At 39.5% G+C, this 19,027-nt stretch overlaps 1 protein-coding gene across 1 annotated transcript; it reads left to right on the top strand.

Moving 5' to 3' along the window:
* Positions 1 to 6,200: 6,200 nt before the first annotated feature.
* Positions 6,201 to 18,329, top strand: LOC146680537 (stonustoxin subunit beta-like). The gene is made up of 3 exons (XM_085449182.1): positions 6,201 to 6,291; positions 13,112 to 14,545; positions 16,675 to 18,329. Exons 1-3 carry the CDS (start codon positions 6,201 to 6,203, stop codon positions 17,226 to 17,228), a joined length of 2,079 nt encoding a protein of 692 aa, XP_085305308.1. The 3' UTR covers positions 17,229 to 18,329.
* The last annotated feature ends 698 nt before the right edge of the window (positions 18,330 to 19,027 follow it).

Here is a 19,027-nt window from a genome sequence, read left to right on the forward strand (position 1 = left end):
TTAAACACACCTTTGAAAACTTGTTCGAGCCATATAGTACTTTGCAGTGATTTTATACGGGGTGGGATGCTAGTGCTATTGCTAGTGCAATTTCCAGCCTACGTGCTTTAACCTGGCCTGATTTTCCTGTTTCACAAAAACAACAAATAGATGGAGGAAATGGAGGCTTGTGAAATGGGTCTAACTCGTCTGCCGTTTTTGTCGGCAAAATTATCCACACACACCGCCGTGCTATGAAGTCTGGGATATGTTGGGACATGAAGGATACTGTTAAATCCTCCCAATTCTTTCGATCTTTGTGCTGAAGGAAGCACAATACTCTGTGTATAAATGCACAATCAACAATTATTTTATTACACACAATTCAACACTTTTGAGCATAAACCATCCGGATGGGGACACAGCAAATCTCCAAATGGTGGCGGGTTACTCAACCTCTTAGAGCCTCTGTTGGCCCCCACCTAGTCGTAAAAACCTAAACATTCACATTCTTTCTCTCTTATGGCGCCTAAGTGACGGCCTGGGCTCCCTGTTTTGTCTCCTCCCGATGAGATGGGGCAGAAAACCTCTCCGGTATGCTCTCTTCTCTTCTAATCAGACAAATAAGGCCATGACTCTCTGAAAACAGTATTTCTTATAACTCAGCAGTATAGTGCGTCATAAAACAATATCATTCATTCACAATAAATCAGCAGTCTAATGTAATACAAATCAGTTTAATAAATCTAATAGTTATCACCTCTTCAGGAGAATAATGCAAACTAAAACTCTTAATAATCTCACAATCTTTAATTAGGGGTATAACATGGCATAAGATAATATAATAATCTCATAATTCTATGAATATGATCGCACATTAGTTTTTAGTGCCTTTCCATATTCATGTGCATCTCCACCACGTTTGTTCTTGGGGTTTTTTGGAATTATGTTTAGAAGAGAAGCAGCAGAGGATACAAACTCACCAAGTTTCACAGAGTACGTTTGCTCTGCCAAATAGGATCTGAACCACTGCAGTGCGATACTCCTAACACTCACTAACTGCTCTAAACACGAAATTAAAATTTTCGGATCCACAGTATCAAAGGCAGCAGTTAGGGGGAGGGATAGCTCAGTAGGTAGAGTGGTGGCTCCATGACCAGAAGGCCAGCGGTTCGAATCCACTGAACGATTACCCTGAGGTACCCCCGAGCAAGATACCGTCCCTACACAGCCATTGGGCGCCTGCTCCCCGGGTGCCCAATGGCTGCCCACTGCTTCACTTAGTGAATGGGTTAAATGCAGAGAGGAATTTCCCCACGGGGGAAATATTTTTATTATTATTACATCTAAAAGCACGATAATAACACAGTCACCTGAGTCAGTTGCTAAAAACAGATCATTAAAAACTCTTAAAAGGGCACATTCTGTACTATGTAAAGCTTTAAAACCAGATTGAAAAACTTCTAGAATACAGTGTTCTTCTAAAAAGGACATTAATTGCTTGTAAACTACCTTTTCAAGATTTTTTGAGATAAAAGGCAGTTTTGAAAAAGGCCTGTAATTTATCAGGATCAATAACAATCAATATCAATAATATCAGGATGAAGAGCAGGTTTCTTCAGCATGTTTAAGATTCACAGGTACAACCCCATATGGAAAAGCAATAGTAAAAACTTATAAAAGACTTGCATAAGATGTGGCCTACTTCATATAGTGAATCATATAAGGATCATCAGAATCATGAAAGTGGCCACTTTCTCATTACTTTAATATATTGTTTAAGTAAGTATCCAAAACATACAAGTTTCATTTATATAATTTTTCAAGGGATCTTATATCTGTTTCACTCATACAAGTTTCACACAACACAGATACAAACTTTATAAGATTTAAATATATCTTTTCCATATGGGACACCAGAGAACTCCCGACACCCGACGCGTAACGATTTGTTACGTCCTGAGGCATCCCATGGGAAAGCAAAACATAACCTTCTGGGTTCCTATGATATGCCCCCAATTGTAGATGGAGTCCCATAGAATGTAGCTGTAGATAATATTACATCTGTGAGATGATTATGAGTATTTTTTTTTCTCTAATGGTTAAAATTTTATTTCTAAAGAAATTCATGACTGGTAAATGGCCTGCATTTGTCTAGCGCTTTACTTAGTCACTAAGGACCCCAAAGCGCTTTACACTACATTCAGTCATTCACCCATTCACACACTGGTGATGGCAAGCTACATTGTGGCCACAGCTGCCCTGGGGCGCACTGACAGTCTGGGACAGAGCAACAAGCTTTCTTTCTGTGACTCAAGAGTATGGAATCCACTTCCACCAGATCTCTGAACCATAGACTCTCTTTCTACTTTTGAATCATGTCTTAAAACCTATCTGATTTGGTCCTAGTCTACTGTTACTTTGATTAGTTTTATAGCTGTGACTGTATACACTAACTTTATTTAACGTTTCTGTTTTTATTTTGCTGTACTAATTTAAGGTGACCTTGAGAGTCACCTTACACTTAAGCAATTTAGCTTGAGCTTGCCCTCTGATCCCCTTGTTAAAGATAGGAACCACCATGTTAGTTTTATGATCACTGAACTCTTCTCACACCCAAATATTTGCATCGGCCACAGCAAGAGCTGTAGTTGGCTTGGCCTGCCAGGACCTATCAGTTACCTGTGAAGCCCCAGAGGCAACTGACAGTATGTGTGACTTATGTTTCCTAGTGTAGTTTCTACCGATCTTGAGTTTAGCTGTATTCCAGTTTAGGTTGTCTTGTGTGTTATATGCTCCCCTTTTATGTCATTGTTTCCTCTTTGTGCCCTTTCTTCAATATCTCCCAGTTAAGTCAGTCTTGTCTTCATTTTGTTTGCCAGTTTGTCTCCCCAGACATTGCTCTTGCTCGTTCTCTCCCCCTCCATGTTTCTCTCTCTTTGTGTCCCTCACCCTTTCCCTCCATGTCTCAGTCTTGTGTCTTGTGTTCCCATGTTCCCCTCCTTGTTGTTCTCCCCAGTGTGTCATGTCCATCCCTGTCGGTCTGTCCTCTGTTCTATTGTCAAGCCTACATGTCCTTGCCTAGGTGTCAGTCTGAGTGCCACTTCACTTCCTGCTTTATATTGACACCCCTTGTCTCATGTGCATTTTGTTCAGTTTGCTTCTCCTCTGTCATGTTTAATTTATTCCTGCTCTGCTCCCTTGTGTTTTCACTTTACTTATTACCCATTGTTTATATACAATATATACAATATACAGAGTGTATATATACAATGTCTCAGTGTTCCCTTGTCCCTCGGTGGAGTCCCTGCTCACCTCTCCTCGTGTTTCCCAGGTTTTGTGGTTTCCTAGTGTTTTTCCCATTTAGGTTATTGTTGCATTCATTTTTTGTGAAGTGAAGACACCACATCTTTGGCATAACAAAGCTACTATGACAGCATAAAAAATTTACAAATAAAGACAGCCAAGACAAATACAGAGGAGCTGGAGGGGCCAAGCCAAAAACCGACACATCTTGCTTTGCAACTAATAAAGGCAGCCAGATGCCAAGAAAATTGCAGCTTCAACTCCTGAGATGTACTGTGTCCACCGAAAAACTGTTTAAACACCATCAAACAGTTTCACCCTATTAACAGCAAAGACCTGGAGGACATCTTAGGTCAACTGAACTCCTCCTCTTGCTGTTTAGATGTCCTGCCAACAAGTTTTTTCAAAAAGGTCTCAAAGACTTTAGAGTCAGACCTGTTACAGATCGTCAACTTTTCTTTATTATCAGGTGTGTTTCCAGAATCACTAAAAACTGCTGTAATCAAACCTATACTGAAAAAGGACAATCTTGACAAGACACAAATGAACAACTACAGGCCGATCTCAAATCTCTCATTTTTAAGTAAGATCATTGAAAAAGCAGTTTCCCAACAGCTCAGTTACTTCTTAACTCAGAATAACTGCTATGATGCCTTCCAGTCAGGTTGTAGACAGAACCACAGCACTGAAACCGCTCTGACCAAAGTGTTTAATGACATATGTCTGAATACAGACAGTGGAAAAATGTCAGTCTTAGTTTTACTGGATCTCAGTGCAGCATTTGATTCAGTTGACCACAACATATTACTCAAACGACTGGAGAACTGGACAGGTCTTTCAGGAACTGTACTAAACTGGTTCAAAACATACGTAGAAAACAGGAAATACTTTGTATCAATAGGTAACTTCACATCCGAGCAGACAAGTATCACATGTGGAGTTCCCGAAGGTTCCATCTTGGGACCCCTTCTGTTTAACATTTACATGCTCCCACTGGCACAGATTATAAAGAACAACAAAATAAACTATCACAGCTATGCAGATGACACACAAATATATATCACAATGTCACCAGGAGACCGAGGCCCTGTACAGGCTCTTGGTAAATGCATTGAGGAAATCAATGACTGGTTGTGCCACAATTTTCTCCAGCTAAACAAAAACAAAACTGAGGTAATAGTCTTTGGTGCCAAAGAAAAACGATTACAGGTCACCAGAGAACTTCAATCTATACATCTAAAAACCACAAACCAGGCGAGAAATTTGGGTGTAGTGATGGATGCAGACCTAAACTTAGAAAAACACATTAAGACAATAACAAAGTCAGCTTACTATCACCTCAAGAATATTTCAAGGATAAAAGATCTGATGTCTCAACAGGACCTGGAAAAACTAGTCCATGCATTCATCTTTAGTAGGCTTGATTACTGTAACAGCATCTTTACAGCTCTACCTAAAAAATCAGTCAGACAACTACAGCTCATTCAGAACTCTGCTGCTCGAGTCCTCACTAAGACCAAAAAAGTGGACCACATCAGTCCAGCTCTGAGGTCTTTACACTGGCTGCCTGTCCGTCAGAGGATAGACTTTAAAGTTCTGATGCTGGTCTATAAAGCTCTGAATGGTTTAGGACCAAAATACATCAGTGACCTCCTGACCCAGTATGAACCTTCCAGATCCCTCAGGTCATCTGGATCCGGTCTTTTATCAGATCCCAGTGTCAGAACCAGACACGGAGAAGCTGCATTCAGCTTTTATGCTCCATATATCTGGAACAAACTCCCAGAAAGCCTCAGATCAGCTGAAACACTCAGTTTATTTAAATCCAGGTTGAAGACTCACCTGTTCTCAGCTGCATTTAAATAAAGCACCAAATCCACACTTTTAAGCTTAAATTTCAAAACTAACATTTTAACTACTGATTTTATCTATTTCTGATTTTATCTGTTTTGATTTTATATACTGTTTTGTTTGTTTGTTAATTAGTTAGTTTATTTGTTTGATTGTTTTAATCAATTTTAAATCATGCTTTTTATTTGTTTTTGTTTCTAATGTCTCTGTAAAGCACTTTGAATCACCTTGTTGTTGAATTGTGCTATACAAATAAACTTGCCTTGCCTTGAGATCACAAAGCCCTCCAACATGACAAGATAGTGATTTATAGAGGGGCGTGTGTTTATGGTACCAAGACCTTGATTTCAATTGAAACTCAAATACCAAGATTTTTCTTCATTGCTTTTTTGTATTTTACTTTTATTGAAATTTGAAAGTTTAATGCTTACATTTTTATGGAATATATATTTTTTTTAAATATTTATATTTTAATTTGTAAGAGAATCTGTGTGTCAAATTGCCTTACAAAAAGAACTAGTCCACTTCCTTCTATCTCTCATGTGGTGAGTGGGCAGAGTATCTGTTTATAATATGTCCTTGCATGGAGGGTTGTGGGGCTAGGTAGAGCAAAGAACCCATATGGAAAAGAAATAGTAAAAACTTATATGTTATTACTCATGAAAGTGGCCACTTTCTCATTACTTTCATATATTGTTTTAGTAAGTATCCAAAACATACAAGTTTCATTATATAATTTTTCAAGGGATCTTTTATCTGTTTTCACTCTTATATGCTTTTCATACAAGTTTCACACAAGACAGATACAAACTTTATAAGATTTATATATATCTTTTCCATATGGGAACAAAGAGCAACATACATCAGCCTGGGTACATCAGGTGGAACTACTGGTAGTAAACTCAGTGTTTAGTTTTATTTAACCTTATTTTTTATTGTTTTTAATTTTTTAAATGTTTTTCATAGATTTATTTGCAGTATCTTGCTTTGCTATGTTTACATCTCGTTTCTCATTGTTCTTCTTTAAACCCATGTGTCTGGATGTTTTAATTCATATAGGAGCCATGGCCTCAGATATTATGGAGGTGGCTGCTCTGGGTCGACCTTTCACTTTAGGGATGCTCTACGATGCCCGGAGAGACAGACTTATCCCAGGTAAGATGTGACTTGTGATTTTTTGTGGTTCAAACTGCCACCAACCCAGATTTTGTTTTTTGTCTAGTTTTTTTTGTGTGTGTGTTGATTTCAGGAGGGGGTACATTGCATTCACAGTTGTTGATTGAAAAACTGCAATTTAAGAAAGTCAACACAGTAAATTACTATAACGAATATGATAAATATGTTCAACAGATTTTATTCATCAGCTTTGTGCTGATGAATAAAATTATTCATCAGCACAGCTGACTACTTAAGTAATCTGGACGCTACAGCTTTAAGCATCTGCGCACTCCCACGGACGGCAATCACTTTCTGGTGCACAAATCACATTTTGGCACAACCCCCTTGAGCTAGGGGGAAAACAATCGCATGAGTGCTGCTGTTTGAATGAGGAAGAATATAGTAGTCGTGGTAAGCCAATCACATAACCACTTCAAGATGACAAAGCAACAAGGTGATATTTACCAGTTTTTAAATTGTGTTGATAGGCCACGTAAAACCAGAGTCATGATAAACAATTAATACACCTGTTTTTTCCTCAATATTTTCATCACGTTTGCTAAGGACAGCGCTAGCAAGCAGTCTCTGCTTATGACCCAAAAATTTAAAAAACGCCCGTTCGTGTTGGTGGAAAAATGCACCATGTCGAACAATCAAAAAATGATATAGCAACATGACATTTGGTTGTTTTGTTTTTTTGTTTTTTGTTTTTTTTGCCTGTCTCGTTTGGTTCTTTTGCCATCAGAATTATTGTCTAAAGGCAAAGAAAGATGCCCAACGGATTTACTTTACCAAATTGACCATCCCAGCCTTGCCGTAATGGTCTATTTGATTCACCTTTTATTGTTTATTTTTTTTATTTATTTTTTTCACTTGCTAGATACGGGACAGACTTGAATGAGGAAAGGAAAAGGGAGAAAGAAAGAAGGGGAAAAAACAGCGGAGAAGAGGGACGGGGATAAAGGGCAAAAGAAAAAAACAAACAAACAACTAAATAAGCAGACAAAAAATACATATATCAATCACCTTGATCACCGCTGAGAAAAAAAAGAAAACAAGCAGAAGAAAACGAGAGCAATAGAATAAACAACATCACGATGATATATGGGAATATAATAGTAAATACTAAATATTAAACATTATTGTAAGATCGACAGCGCACAGTGTGCTTTGAGGTAGGAGCCAAAAAGGGTGTAGTTTGTGTGTGTGAGCACCCGTGTGTACACCTGTGAGCATGGACGCGCTTGTTTTTAAAAGGTTCCTTCATGTAATGATCTGCTAGAGGGTGTGGGGGAGCCACAGCCCCGTCCACCAGGGCATGAAGCAGGTATGGAGGAGATCAAAACTCCAGACATCCAGAGGCCCTCAGAACACAAGAGACCAAGGAAGACCAACAGAGGGGCAGCTGCGCCACTGTCCCAGAAAGAGCTGAGGAGAGTCCCAGATGAGGGCTCACTCAGCAGCCGCGGAGCAGAAGCCAGGGGGAGTTGCAGTGACGTGTCCGTGAGCTCCGCCGGCAGCCAGCTGTGCCAGAGTGGCCGAGCCCCAGGCCGAGAGGCCGAGGGCACCCCACCCCCGAAGTGGCCCGAGCGAGCCCCAGGCTCCAGGCCCCGACAAGCGGCCGCCAAGGAGTGAGCCGGTGCGTACCTGGGCGCCCACCCCCGGACACAAAGAACCACCAACGCACCGATGTCTGAGGGCGTGTGCCAGTGGCAGGGGAAGTGGTGGGGGGAGATAGGCCTCCAAGGTATTGGGGCCTATCTCCAAGGTATGGACATTTGGTTGTTTAGGGAAGAGGGGGAAGTTTTAGGAGTGACAGTGAGAGAGAGGGTAAGAGAAAGAGAGAGAGAGAAAGAAATCAGAAAAAGAGAGAGAGCAAGTTTTGAGATGTTGAGAGATTTGTGACGTTTAGCGTATTAAGAGTGTGTAGTTCATGTGTTGTCTTCTGTAGTGAGTGTGTAGTGTTGTGGATAGTTTTGTGTTGTGTGTCAGAACAATGAGGTTACTGCTGTCTCCAGGTAGAAAACAGGAGTGATACACCTGCTGCTGTCAGACCTGCAGGTATCAGGCTGTGATGTTCTCCTTTATAGTGGACAGACATTATATTTTTGGAGTGGCACAAATAATTTGTGTGGTATCTTATTGAATGCAGAACACCTGATGGTTATATAAATAGTTTGAAATGGTTATTTAAAAAATCAAGGTAAAAGGTAAATGGCTGCAAATAACTTTGTTGTTTGCAAAACTTGTGCATAGGATTTTAAAATTGACTATTTATATTTGCATTTAAAGTTGTGAAATATGATGCATTAAACATGTTTGTGGTTGTTACAGTAAAATTTTTTTTAACTTTTTCTACTCTGATTTTATGGTTTTTGTCTGATTTTAAAACATAACTGTAAATTCAGGCACGTGAGGTTGTGCTGAAAAGGATGATACCAAACAAGGCAAAGTAAATAGTTTTAAAAGGTAAAATGTGGAGGGAAAATCAAAAGTAGTAAAAAAATGGCCAATTATACCCTGGACCCCAGAGGGTTAAACGTTTTTTTGTTTTGTTTTTTAAAGTAACGCAATAGTTACTTTTCAAGTAATTAATTACTTTTAGAATATTGTAACTCAGTTACTAACTCAGTTACTTTTTTGAAGAAGTAACTAGTAACTATAATTGAATTACTTTTTCAAAGTAACTTGCCCAACACTGCTCTTTCGTCTACTTTTGTCTCTACGCTGTGTTACTCCACCTCGCCTCTCTCTTTCACTGAACACAACTCCCCCTCCCCCATCGCTTCACCTGTAGGCAACGACAAGATGGACACGGCAACTATCAAAGAGGAGCTGGTTGGTAAAAAGAAAACATTTGGAGATTACTATTTTAGTGCTGTCAGCGTGACTTTAAGGCCATAACTGCATTAACGGGGCAAATCTCTATTAACGAGTTAACGCGATCACCCCGTGCGTGGAGCTGGACGGCGTCAACGTGTTAACAAGCTAACTGGGCTAACGCGTTGACGCCTAAAATCCTTTCATTTTGGTATGACTTTGGTATGCTACAAAGCTGCACCGCTTGATGGATTGTTGGAGCATTACGGCTATCGGGGAGCTTCGCAGAGTAATATGTACTCTGCTTCAACGTAATATTACCGTACTGTGTGTGTATAAGGACCACAAATGGCACCTGTAAGAGACAAAGAGGAGTTCAAACTCCAGGCTGTCAGTCACGCAGTAGAAGTTGGGAATAGAGCAGCTGTGAAATCTGACTGTCTTTGTTATTATGCTCAGCGTCTGTTAGTTTACATTTTGACTGCACAATTGTGAGCTTTTTGTTATGCACAAAAACAACATTGTTTTATTTTATTTATGGAGCATTATTATTTAATAAATGCTGATAATTTATTTCTGAGTAATTTTTTCTTGTACATCTACGCTGTATGTTATTAAAAGTGTGTGTGACATCTGGGACACAGCTTTGACTAAGAACCCTTTTTGTTCTTACTTTATGGCTTTAAAAAATATAGAGATCAGGGCTCTAGACTAACTTTTTGCCATGGGTGTACCGGTACGCCTAAAGTTAGGCGTACTGGTACAAAAGTTAGGCGCACACAAATTTTATAATAATTTCTATAATATAATGTGTTTTTCTGGATACACTGTGCTTTTTCAGCATTCAAAGATTGATGACACCATGTCAGAGCACTGGCTATGAATTTCAGAAGGATCAGGCCTTAACAGAAAAGTTAGCAATAGTTCTTTTCCTATTACAGCTACATCCACTTCTGTCGTGCCTAGGCTGCTCACTAGGGCTGGGTATCATCACTGATTTCTATAATCCATTCGATTCCGGTTTTCAAAGTCCCGATTCGATTCAACTTAGCCTCAGACAGTCAGAAATATTATAATTCTGATCATTTATCAGTACTGACTTCATCAGAATTGTGAACATCACAGCAGATGCCTTTGTGTGAAAGTAACTGAGAATAAAACACAGAAAAACATGAAGGAGATTTTCCTGGTCTGGCTTTTTATAGCAGATAACCTTAAAAATATTCTACAATGTTCTGCATATAAAGTTTAAATTTCTTCAGTATTGAACAACAGAAAAAATAGGCTTTCTTGTCAGAGGTCATTTAAGTGAAAAAGAAAAAGACAGCAGCCGACAGCGCTGTAAACAACGGTAGACTGGTGGGTAATAAGCGAATGAATAATACAGAAAACGGAGATTGGAGACGGGAAACTGTTCTTGAAGTACAGAGAGAGATCGAGAGAGAGAGAGCTAGCTGTGCATGAAGTGTGATTTTAATAGTCGTGGAAGCAAAACAGCAAAATTCATGACGACATTGATCAAATGTGAAGCGCAGTTTGCTGCTTCTTTTGCTGCTGGCTCGGTGAATTTTGGTTGGAGAGACAAAACCTGCAGCTCAGAATCAGCGCAAAAAGACGTAAACACAGCGCGGACCGGACGCATCAGAATCGCTAAGCTCCGACAGCGTGTCCGTCTACGGGCCGTCGGGTGAGAAAGCCGAGAAAGACAAAGTTGATTCTGATGCGTCGGTCCTCTGTGTTTACGTCTTTGTGTGGAATCCGTGTACCTGCTCTCATTTGCTGTTTGGTTGTTGTTGAAATGGTTTTGTGAGCTTTAATCTGAGAATCTGGCGTTTCTGGCAAAACACAGTTATATTTAAAAGTCGATTCAGGATTTAATGAATTGATATCGCTTTATTCAAGCTACTCACCTCCCACTTGCACTTTCAACTGGACCACGGCCAATCTAAAGGTCCCGCCCCTTACTATCTCTGATTGGTTTAGTCCACGATAGGGGCATAATGTGTGTCTGTTGTTGACCACAGGGAAGGTTGCAGAATTTTTTTTTTTTTTTTTTTTTGCTACCCGAACAGTTGGTCGCACAGGTGCAACCAAATTTTGTTTTTTTAGTCGCACCACTGAAAAATTTGGTCGCATTTGCGACCAAATTGGTCGCACTCTAGAGCCCTGATTGAGATATACATCATATATCGCCATCCACCTAAAGAATATCGAGATATGAATTTTGGGTCATGTCGCCCAGTCCTACCTGCAGGTATCAGGCTGTGATGTTCTCCTTTATAGTGGACAGACATTTTTTATTTTTTTTGGAGTGGCACAAATAATTTGTGTGGCATCTTATTGAATGAAGAACACCTGATGGTTATATAAATAGTTTGAAATGGTTATAAAAAAGAGTAACAGGTAAATGGCTGCAAATAATTTGTTTGCAAAACTTGTGCATATGACTTCACAATTTATACTTGCATTTAAGGTTATGAAATATGATTCAATGAACATGTTTGTGGTTGTAACAGTGATATTATCATTTTTCTACTTGGATTTTATGTTTTTTTGTCTGATTTTAGATCAATTGTGTTAATACAGTGTGGGGATCATATCATTGTATATCATTTTATATCATGTTGATTCTTTTTTATCTTTTTTTATTAAGCTTTGAGCAGTGGCATTTGATTAAACATTTATTCCATTTATTAAACATACAGTTGTGATCATGATATTACACACATTGCATTTGTGCTCATAATAGAGTTAAGCAAGCAGTCTAATGAAGGTTGAAAGCTTCGTTCAGCGTTATGTCTGAACTGATATATTGGTGAAATGACTTGAATGCTGTGAATGAAGGCCTAACACGCTTACATACACATAAACATGAAGTATAATTTCTAGGGTAAAGGTGAAAAACATCTTGCTTTGTCTGTGCTTGGCAATTAGTGAACCGGGGTTTACAGGAAACATCTGGAGGAGCCAGACAACCATATAGGGAAAAATGCTGTTAAACACAGAAACTTGTTGAACTGTCATTAATTATAACCTATATATGTGATGTTTTGTCTAACGCGAGAAGGGGCGTTAACCCTGACATAATAAAACCATGCTGAAAGTATGTTTTGATGGGAGATCGGTGTTGGCAATCTAAAGCTGTGTATCTTTGCACACATGTGTTTAATAAAATCATTGTTTTGACGCACTTGGACCAGAGGTCGTTTGTCTCTCACCTCAATCACGAATCAGGACAACAGTATGTCAAAATGAAAACATAACTGTAAATTCAGACACGTGAGGTTGTGCTGTAAAGAATGATACCAAAAAAGGCAAAGTAAATAGTTTTTAAAGGTGAAAAGAAGAGGGAAAATTAAAAGTAACGCAATAGTTACTTTTCAAGTAATTAATTACTTTTAGAATCTGGTAACTCAGTTATTAACTCAGTCGCTTTTTTGAAGAAGTAACTAGTAACTATAATTAATTACTTTTTCAAAGTAACTTGCCTAACACTGCTCCCTGGTGAATTTGATGTGTTGGTCCACCGAATTAATGAGATCCGTGAATTCTGGTACGTCCTGAGATTTGATTTTCACCCAGGTGTCATCTACATACCTGAATCATTGACTTGGTGGTGTTCACTCTTTTCCACTTCTTCCACATACAAATAGGCCACGATGGGTGAAACTGGGGAGCCCATAGGACACCCATGTTTCTGCCTGTAAAACTGACCCTTGTATGTAAAGTAGGTGGAATGAAGACACAGTTCCAAAAGCAAACACACTTGGCCCATTCTGAGAGTGGTCCTGTTGCTGAGGTTGGGGTCATCTTGTAAACTCTTACGAACTACCTCCAACGCTTCCGTGACTGGGATGCAAACGAAGAGAGATGTAACATTGTACAAGACTGTGTCATTGTCCTAATGGTTTTGATAGATCTGCCTGTATTTTATTGGAAAAATATTTAAGGAATTTGTATTTCTTTTTAACCACTTTGTGGATCTCATGTTTTAAAGGTGTGAAGCTGTGGGATGAAGAAGAAAGAACAGAAGAGCAGAACCAGCATAGTACTTTCTTGAAAGTCGTTAAAGCTGATTCTTTTGAATCCAAGTTGTCTCTGCTGGATGTTGATTCTTCCATGAAGTTCAGTGTCCTGTCTGGAATGGTTAAAGTTGGAGGATCAGCCAGGTACCTGCTTAATAAGAAGAAGTTTCAACATCAGAGTCAAGTCACACTTCACTACAAAGCTACCACCAAATTCAAACAGCTGACACTGAATCCTCAGAAAATCAAGAACATTAAACTAACAGATAATGTGAGGAGTTTGGCAACACATGTAGTCACAGGAATCCTTTATGGAGCAAATGCTTTCGTTGTGTTTGACAGTGAGAAGTTGGATGCTAGCAGCATTCAGGACACCCAGGCTAGTATGGAAACTGTGATAAACAAGATCCCCTCAGTTAATGGGGAAGTTGACATCAAGCTGAGTATTAAAGAACAAGCTGTGACTGATAAATTCACCTGCCAATTCTATGGAGACTTCATTCTTGAAAGCAACCCTGTAACATTTGAAGATGCAGTGAAGACAGTCAACCAACTTCCAAAACTACTGGGAGAAAACAAAGAAAATGGTGTCCCACTGAAGGTCACACTGATGCCACTGAAGGATTTGCATCTCAAAGCCAAGGTGAGGATTGAAGAGATCAATCCTGGACTTGTTAGAAAGGCTGAAGATATCCTACAGGATCTCCATAATGTGGAAATAAGATGCAATGATCTGCTGGAGGACATAGTGGTGAGAAGCTTTCCACAGATACAAGAAAAGTTGATCAGATTCAAGAAGCTCTGCGAGTATTACAGATCTTCACTCCAGCAGACAATGGCTGAGAGACTTCTCTCCATCAGGGAAGGTAAAGAGGATACGCAGAAATTAGTGAAAGTGTTTGATGACAGAGACAAGTCACCTTCCAGTCAGGAGAGATTAACCAAGTGGATTGAATATCAAGAGAAAGAAATCAACAACATCAGCTGCATTGTAAATATTCTGCAAGGAATAAAGATCATCTCAGATCAGTCCAAGCTTGAAAGAGAGGTGTTTAATTCAGAAAAGGAAGTTCTCTGCTTTGCTTTCACCTCCCTGAAATCCACTCACCCATATCTGCAGAACATGTCTGACTACTTGGATAAAATGAAACTGGGCAGTGGTAACACTCCACCTGCCCAGGATCAATGGTATTTCTCTGATGGTGTAAGAGCCAAAATGATTAAAAAAGCAAAACTTCTGAAGGATAGCAGCAGATTTTATCACCTTGTAGCAGCCATTGGAAATGACAAATACGAAGGAGCAAGTATCTACCACTACAGGAAAACTGACCTGGTCACTGATGATTTCTTGGGGCCTGATATCAATGAGGTGGAAGCTGTGAGGGACAGAAGTGATCTGATGTGGTGTAAGTACTTTCACACTTTTTCTTCTCCCTTCTGCCAAAGAATGGTTTAAAAATTTTTTCCTCAATAGCGTGATTGGTTACAACTTTAACTGGTCACAGGATCAATTTTGGGATGTTGATATCTATCTGAAACTGTGAAGGAAAGACCAATGGTAGTAAAAAATCAATAACTGACTTTCCCTTTTGTCACTTTGGGGTTAATTCAATTTAAGTTTAAGTAGGCTAAGACCCTACAATAATACAACATTGCAAACCCCTATAATCAGGTGACCCCACTGAGCATGTGCAACAGTGGGAAAGAAAAACTGCCTGTTAAGAGGAAAAAACCTCCAGCAGAACCAGGCTCGGGGAGGGGCGGCCATCTCCCGCAACCGGGTGAGGTGAGGGGAGAAAGACAGGCCAAAAGACACGCTGTGGAAAAGAGCCAGAAATTAATGATAACCAATAATTAAATGCAGAGAGGTCTATTAACACATAGAGGGTGAAGAAGAATCACCCAATGCATCATGGGAATCCCCCAGCAGCCTACAGCAGCATAATTAAGGGAGGATTCATGGTCACCTGGTACAGCCCTAACTATATGCTTTAGCAAAAAGGAAAGTTTGAAGCCTAATCTTAAAAGTAGAGATAGTGTCTGTCTCCTCAATCCAAACTGGAAGCTGGTTCCACAGAAGAGGGGCCTGAAAACTGAAGGCTCTCCCTCTCATTCGACTTTTAAATACATTGCTTTTACAAGTAAAGTAAAGGCAAAGTTATTAACATGATAATCGGCCTCTGTTGGAGTATTGTTCTAGCAGAAAAAGAAAATGTTGCAATTTATTACATTTGCCTGCAGGTCAGTGTTTGGACTCATTTTTCTAAACTTCAGTGTGATTTAGAGGTGCAGCTAACATTTCCTGTCAACCAAGCCAAATTTACTTCTATAGCTCAAAATAAATAAGTATTCATTTTCAATAATTTGTTTCCATCTTTAATCTTTTAATGTTTGTCGACAAAACCATTAAAAATACAATTATTTTAAAAATGGAAAATTACATCAGAAAGTAAATGCAGCTGGTTCTCCATGTATGTAAACACAGAACCTCTCCACTCAGCATGGCACCCGCCATGAAAAGTTTTTAAGACTGACAGATTGAATACATGCTGGTTGTATTTAATAAAAAAATATATATTATATTTTTGTCATTTTTGCTCCTTCCAGACCTCCACAGTTAAAGAGGACCATCCCATGTTTTCGCATAAGATGCAGTGATGAAAAGTATGAATTGTAATCAAAGGCAGTAAACTGTGAAGCAGAGTTTTTAAGGGGGAGAAACATGCATATAAAATTAAATCCATCATCATAATTAAAGTTTGTACAAAGATCTTAATGACTAGCAGGAGAGAATCGTGATCTTCCCTTCAGTTCTCCTGAAAGTATTTCTTCATTGGATCAGAGATTACGAAGACAAGCTGAGTGTTAGAGTTATATTTTTGAATTGTCATTTGTACTAACAAACATAATCATATATGCTTAGAGGTATATAATCGATTGTATAATGATAGAAGGTCTGATCCTTAGTAGTCTGCAAAGGCTCTGTGTACCATAAAAAGAGGAGTACGTTCACTCCTTTTTCTGAGTGTTCTGGCATACCACACATATCCTAAGGTCATGAGAGAGGTTGTACCATCTCTTTCTGATAATATGGTATAGTAACCACATCTGTATCTGTTTAAGTATAAGAGCCTTTTGTTTAGATGAACTGCAGGACTCCCCAGCGCCAACAGGTCTGAGGAGCCTTCACAGGGTCACCCTTTGACACACACACGCATACCTACACGTACACACAGACTGGTACTCTTTGTCCACATGTATGCCTGTTTAAGACGTCATATGTCATATGAGTGACTGGGGTTCAAGCGGTTGGAACAGGCTTGGTCTCAGTAGTCTTCCTCGTGCACGAGATCACACAAGGAGCTCTGGTGTTGTGTGTGTTGCTTTTGCCATTGCAGTGGATTGTCTTGGTTGTTCCAGAAATAAGTTTGTGCCTAGATAAACCTATCACTGAAGTTTGAGGACAGAGATTAAAGAAGAGTCACTGACATCGTCATCAATAACGAAATTGATCAGGTCTTGTTCTCTCCATCAGATTCCCGTGACCTCACCCTGGATCCAAACACAGCACACTGTGAACTGGTTCTGTCTGAAGGAAACAAGAAGGTGAAAAGAGGAAAGACACAGTTATATCCTGACCTTCCTGAGAGATTCAGTAAGTTACCTCAGGTTTTGTGCAGAGAGGAGCTGAATGGGCGCTGTTACTGGGAGGTAGACTTGAGTGCTTCCTGGCTTGCTGTTGTTTCTGTAGGCGTTTGCTACAGCCAACTTGAAAGGAAAGGAAACAGTGACATGTGCAAGCTTGGGTACAATGAAAAGTCCTGGAGTTGTAGTTGCAGGTATTTTCTAGGCTTTTGGTACTTTGTAGTAGATAATGGCTTAAAAATACGCATACTCCCTGATGGCTGTCCCAAACTAGGAGTGTTTCTGGACTGGCATGCAGGAACTCTGTCTTACTATGTCGTCTCATGTAACAAACTGAAACACATGTACACCTTCAGAACCAGATTCTCTGAACCTGTTTACCCAGGATTCAGACTCTGGACTTTGTTTACAATCTCTGATGAAGATTCAGTTTTGTTGATGTAGCATGTGACTGCCATTTAGAAATGTAATATAATACCATAACTGTAAAAACACAGTGTGAGCATACAGCAGTTTGTCATTGAGAAAATTAGGCCCCTAAAAACATATTTAGTTTTTCATTTATTTGGAGACAATCATGTAATTTAAAAGTATTCAGTGATATGGTTGGGAAGTCTTAGTATTTTAGACTTTGAATTAATGTTTATTGTTACACACCTCACGTTTGATTGTTATCCTTTAGTTTGTTGTTTAGAGTCCTCTTATGGTTTTAGGTTCATGGATAGGTTTTCTTGCCTCTATTTTTTGTTTTGTATTTTTTTCACTGTTGTTTCTATTTTTTGTTTAATTTCTGCTTAATGCCAGGACCCTATATTATAAAGTGAGTTATCTGTTACAGGTTTCACTTACCCTGACATTGGAGATCAAGATAAACGGTCACACAAGGCTGGTTATCACCTCACAAAGTGAGCCCAGGGTCCACCCCTTTAATGTATCACATGAATAAGTTTGTGGTACCAGCTAATTTAGCTAATGCAAATACTGGTGTGCCTTTCCAAAAGCCTGCATCAGGTATGTCTTTATCCTCACCTCACCAGGTCAGGTTAATTGGCAGCTCCTTCAGTGGCAGGCTGCAGCACCCACGATGTGGGACGGAGAGATTTCGGAGGTCTTTCCTTCCTACTGCTGTCAGACTCCACAACAAAGACTTTGCAGCTGACCAAACACACACATCCAAAGATGTGTAATAGCACAAAGTGCAATTCTATTTTTCTGACAACATTGTATTTTATTTTGTTGTATATGGTATCCTATTTATTCAATTCTATTGTGTACAGTATCTTATTCCTATTCTATTCCAGTGTTTTTTTGTTCTTAATTTTTGCTCTGCAACATTGCACTGTCCACTTTCTGCTGTAACAAAACAAATTTCCCACATGTGGGACTAGGGGCTGCTGAGGGGCATAACCTAAATCAATAGTGTGATTTAGTGCAAAGAGCAGTAAAATAAATAACAACTTTGCATTTTATACAGCATTTTTCAAGACTCTCAAAGCACTTTACAATTCCACTATTCATTCACTCTCACACTGGTGGAGGCGAGCTACAGTTAAGATAAGATAAGATAAGATAACCTTTATTAGTCCCACACGTGGGAAATTTGTTTTGTCACAGCAGGAAGTGGACAGTGCAAAAGTTATGACGCAAAAATTAGAATACAATAAGAATAAATACAGTACACAGCTGTACAGAATAGAATAAAATAAAATACTATATACAGTAGAATAAAATAAAATAAAAATATACAATAAGATAAAAATAGAATACGAATGCTATATACAACTGAGTAAAAATACAACGATGCCAGAAAAGATTATTGCACTTAGTGTTATTGCACATGTGTGGATGTGTGTGTTTGTTCAGTTAAAGTCTTTGTTGTGGAGTCTGACAGCAGTGGGGAGGAAAGACCTGCGAAATCTCTCCGTCCCACACCGTGGGTGCCGCAGTCTCCCACTGAAGGAGCTGCTCAGTGCTGTCACAGTCTGCTGCATGGGGTGGGAGACGTTGTCCAACAGGGATGACAGCTTAGCCGCCATTCTCCTGTCACTCACCACCTCCACTGGGTTCAGAGGGCATCCTAGAACAGAGCTGGCCACAGCTGCAGCCACAGCTGCCCTGGGGCAGACTGACAGAAGCAAGGCTGCTATCTCTAAGTAGGTGAAGTGTCTTGCCCAAGGACGCAGAGAGACAGAGCATGGGATTGAACCAGCAACCTTCTGGTTACAACAGGAGCTTCCCAACCC

Source organism: Copadichromis virginalis, linkage group LG23, assembly GCF_057382275.1.
Source record: "Copadichromis virginalis isolate Kocher_CV1m ecotype Utaka linkage group LG23, C_Virginalis_male_GT1.1, whole genome shotgun sequence".
In the NCBI taxonomy this organism is placed as follows: Eukaryota; Metazoa; Chordata; class Actinopteri; order Cichliformes; family Cichlidae; genus Copadichromis; species Copadichromis virginalis.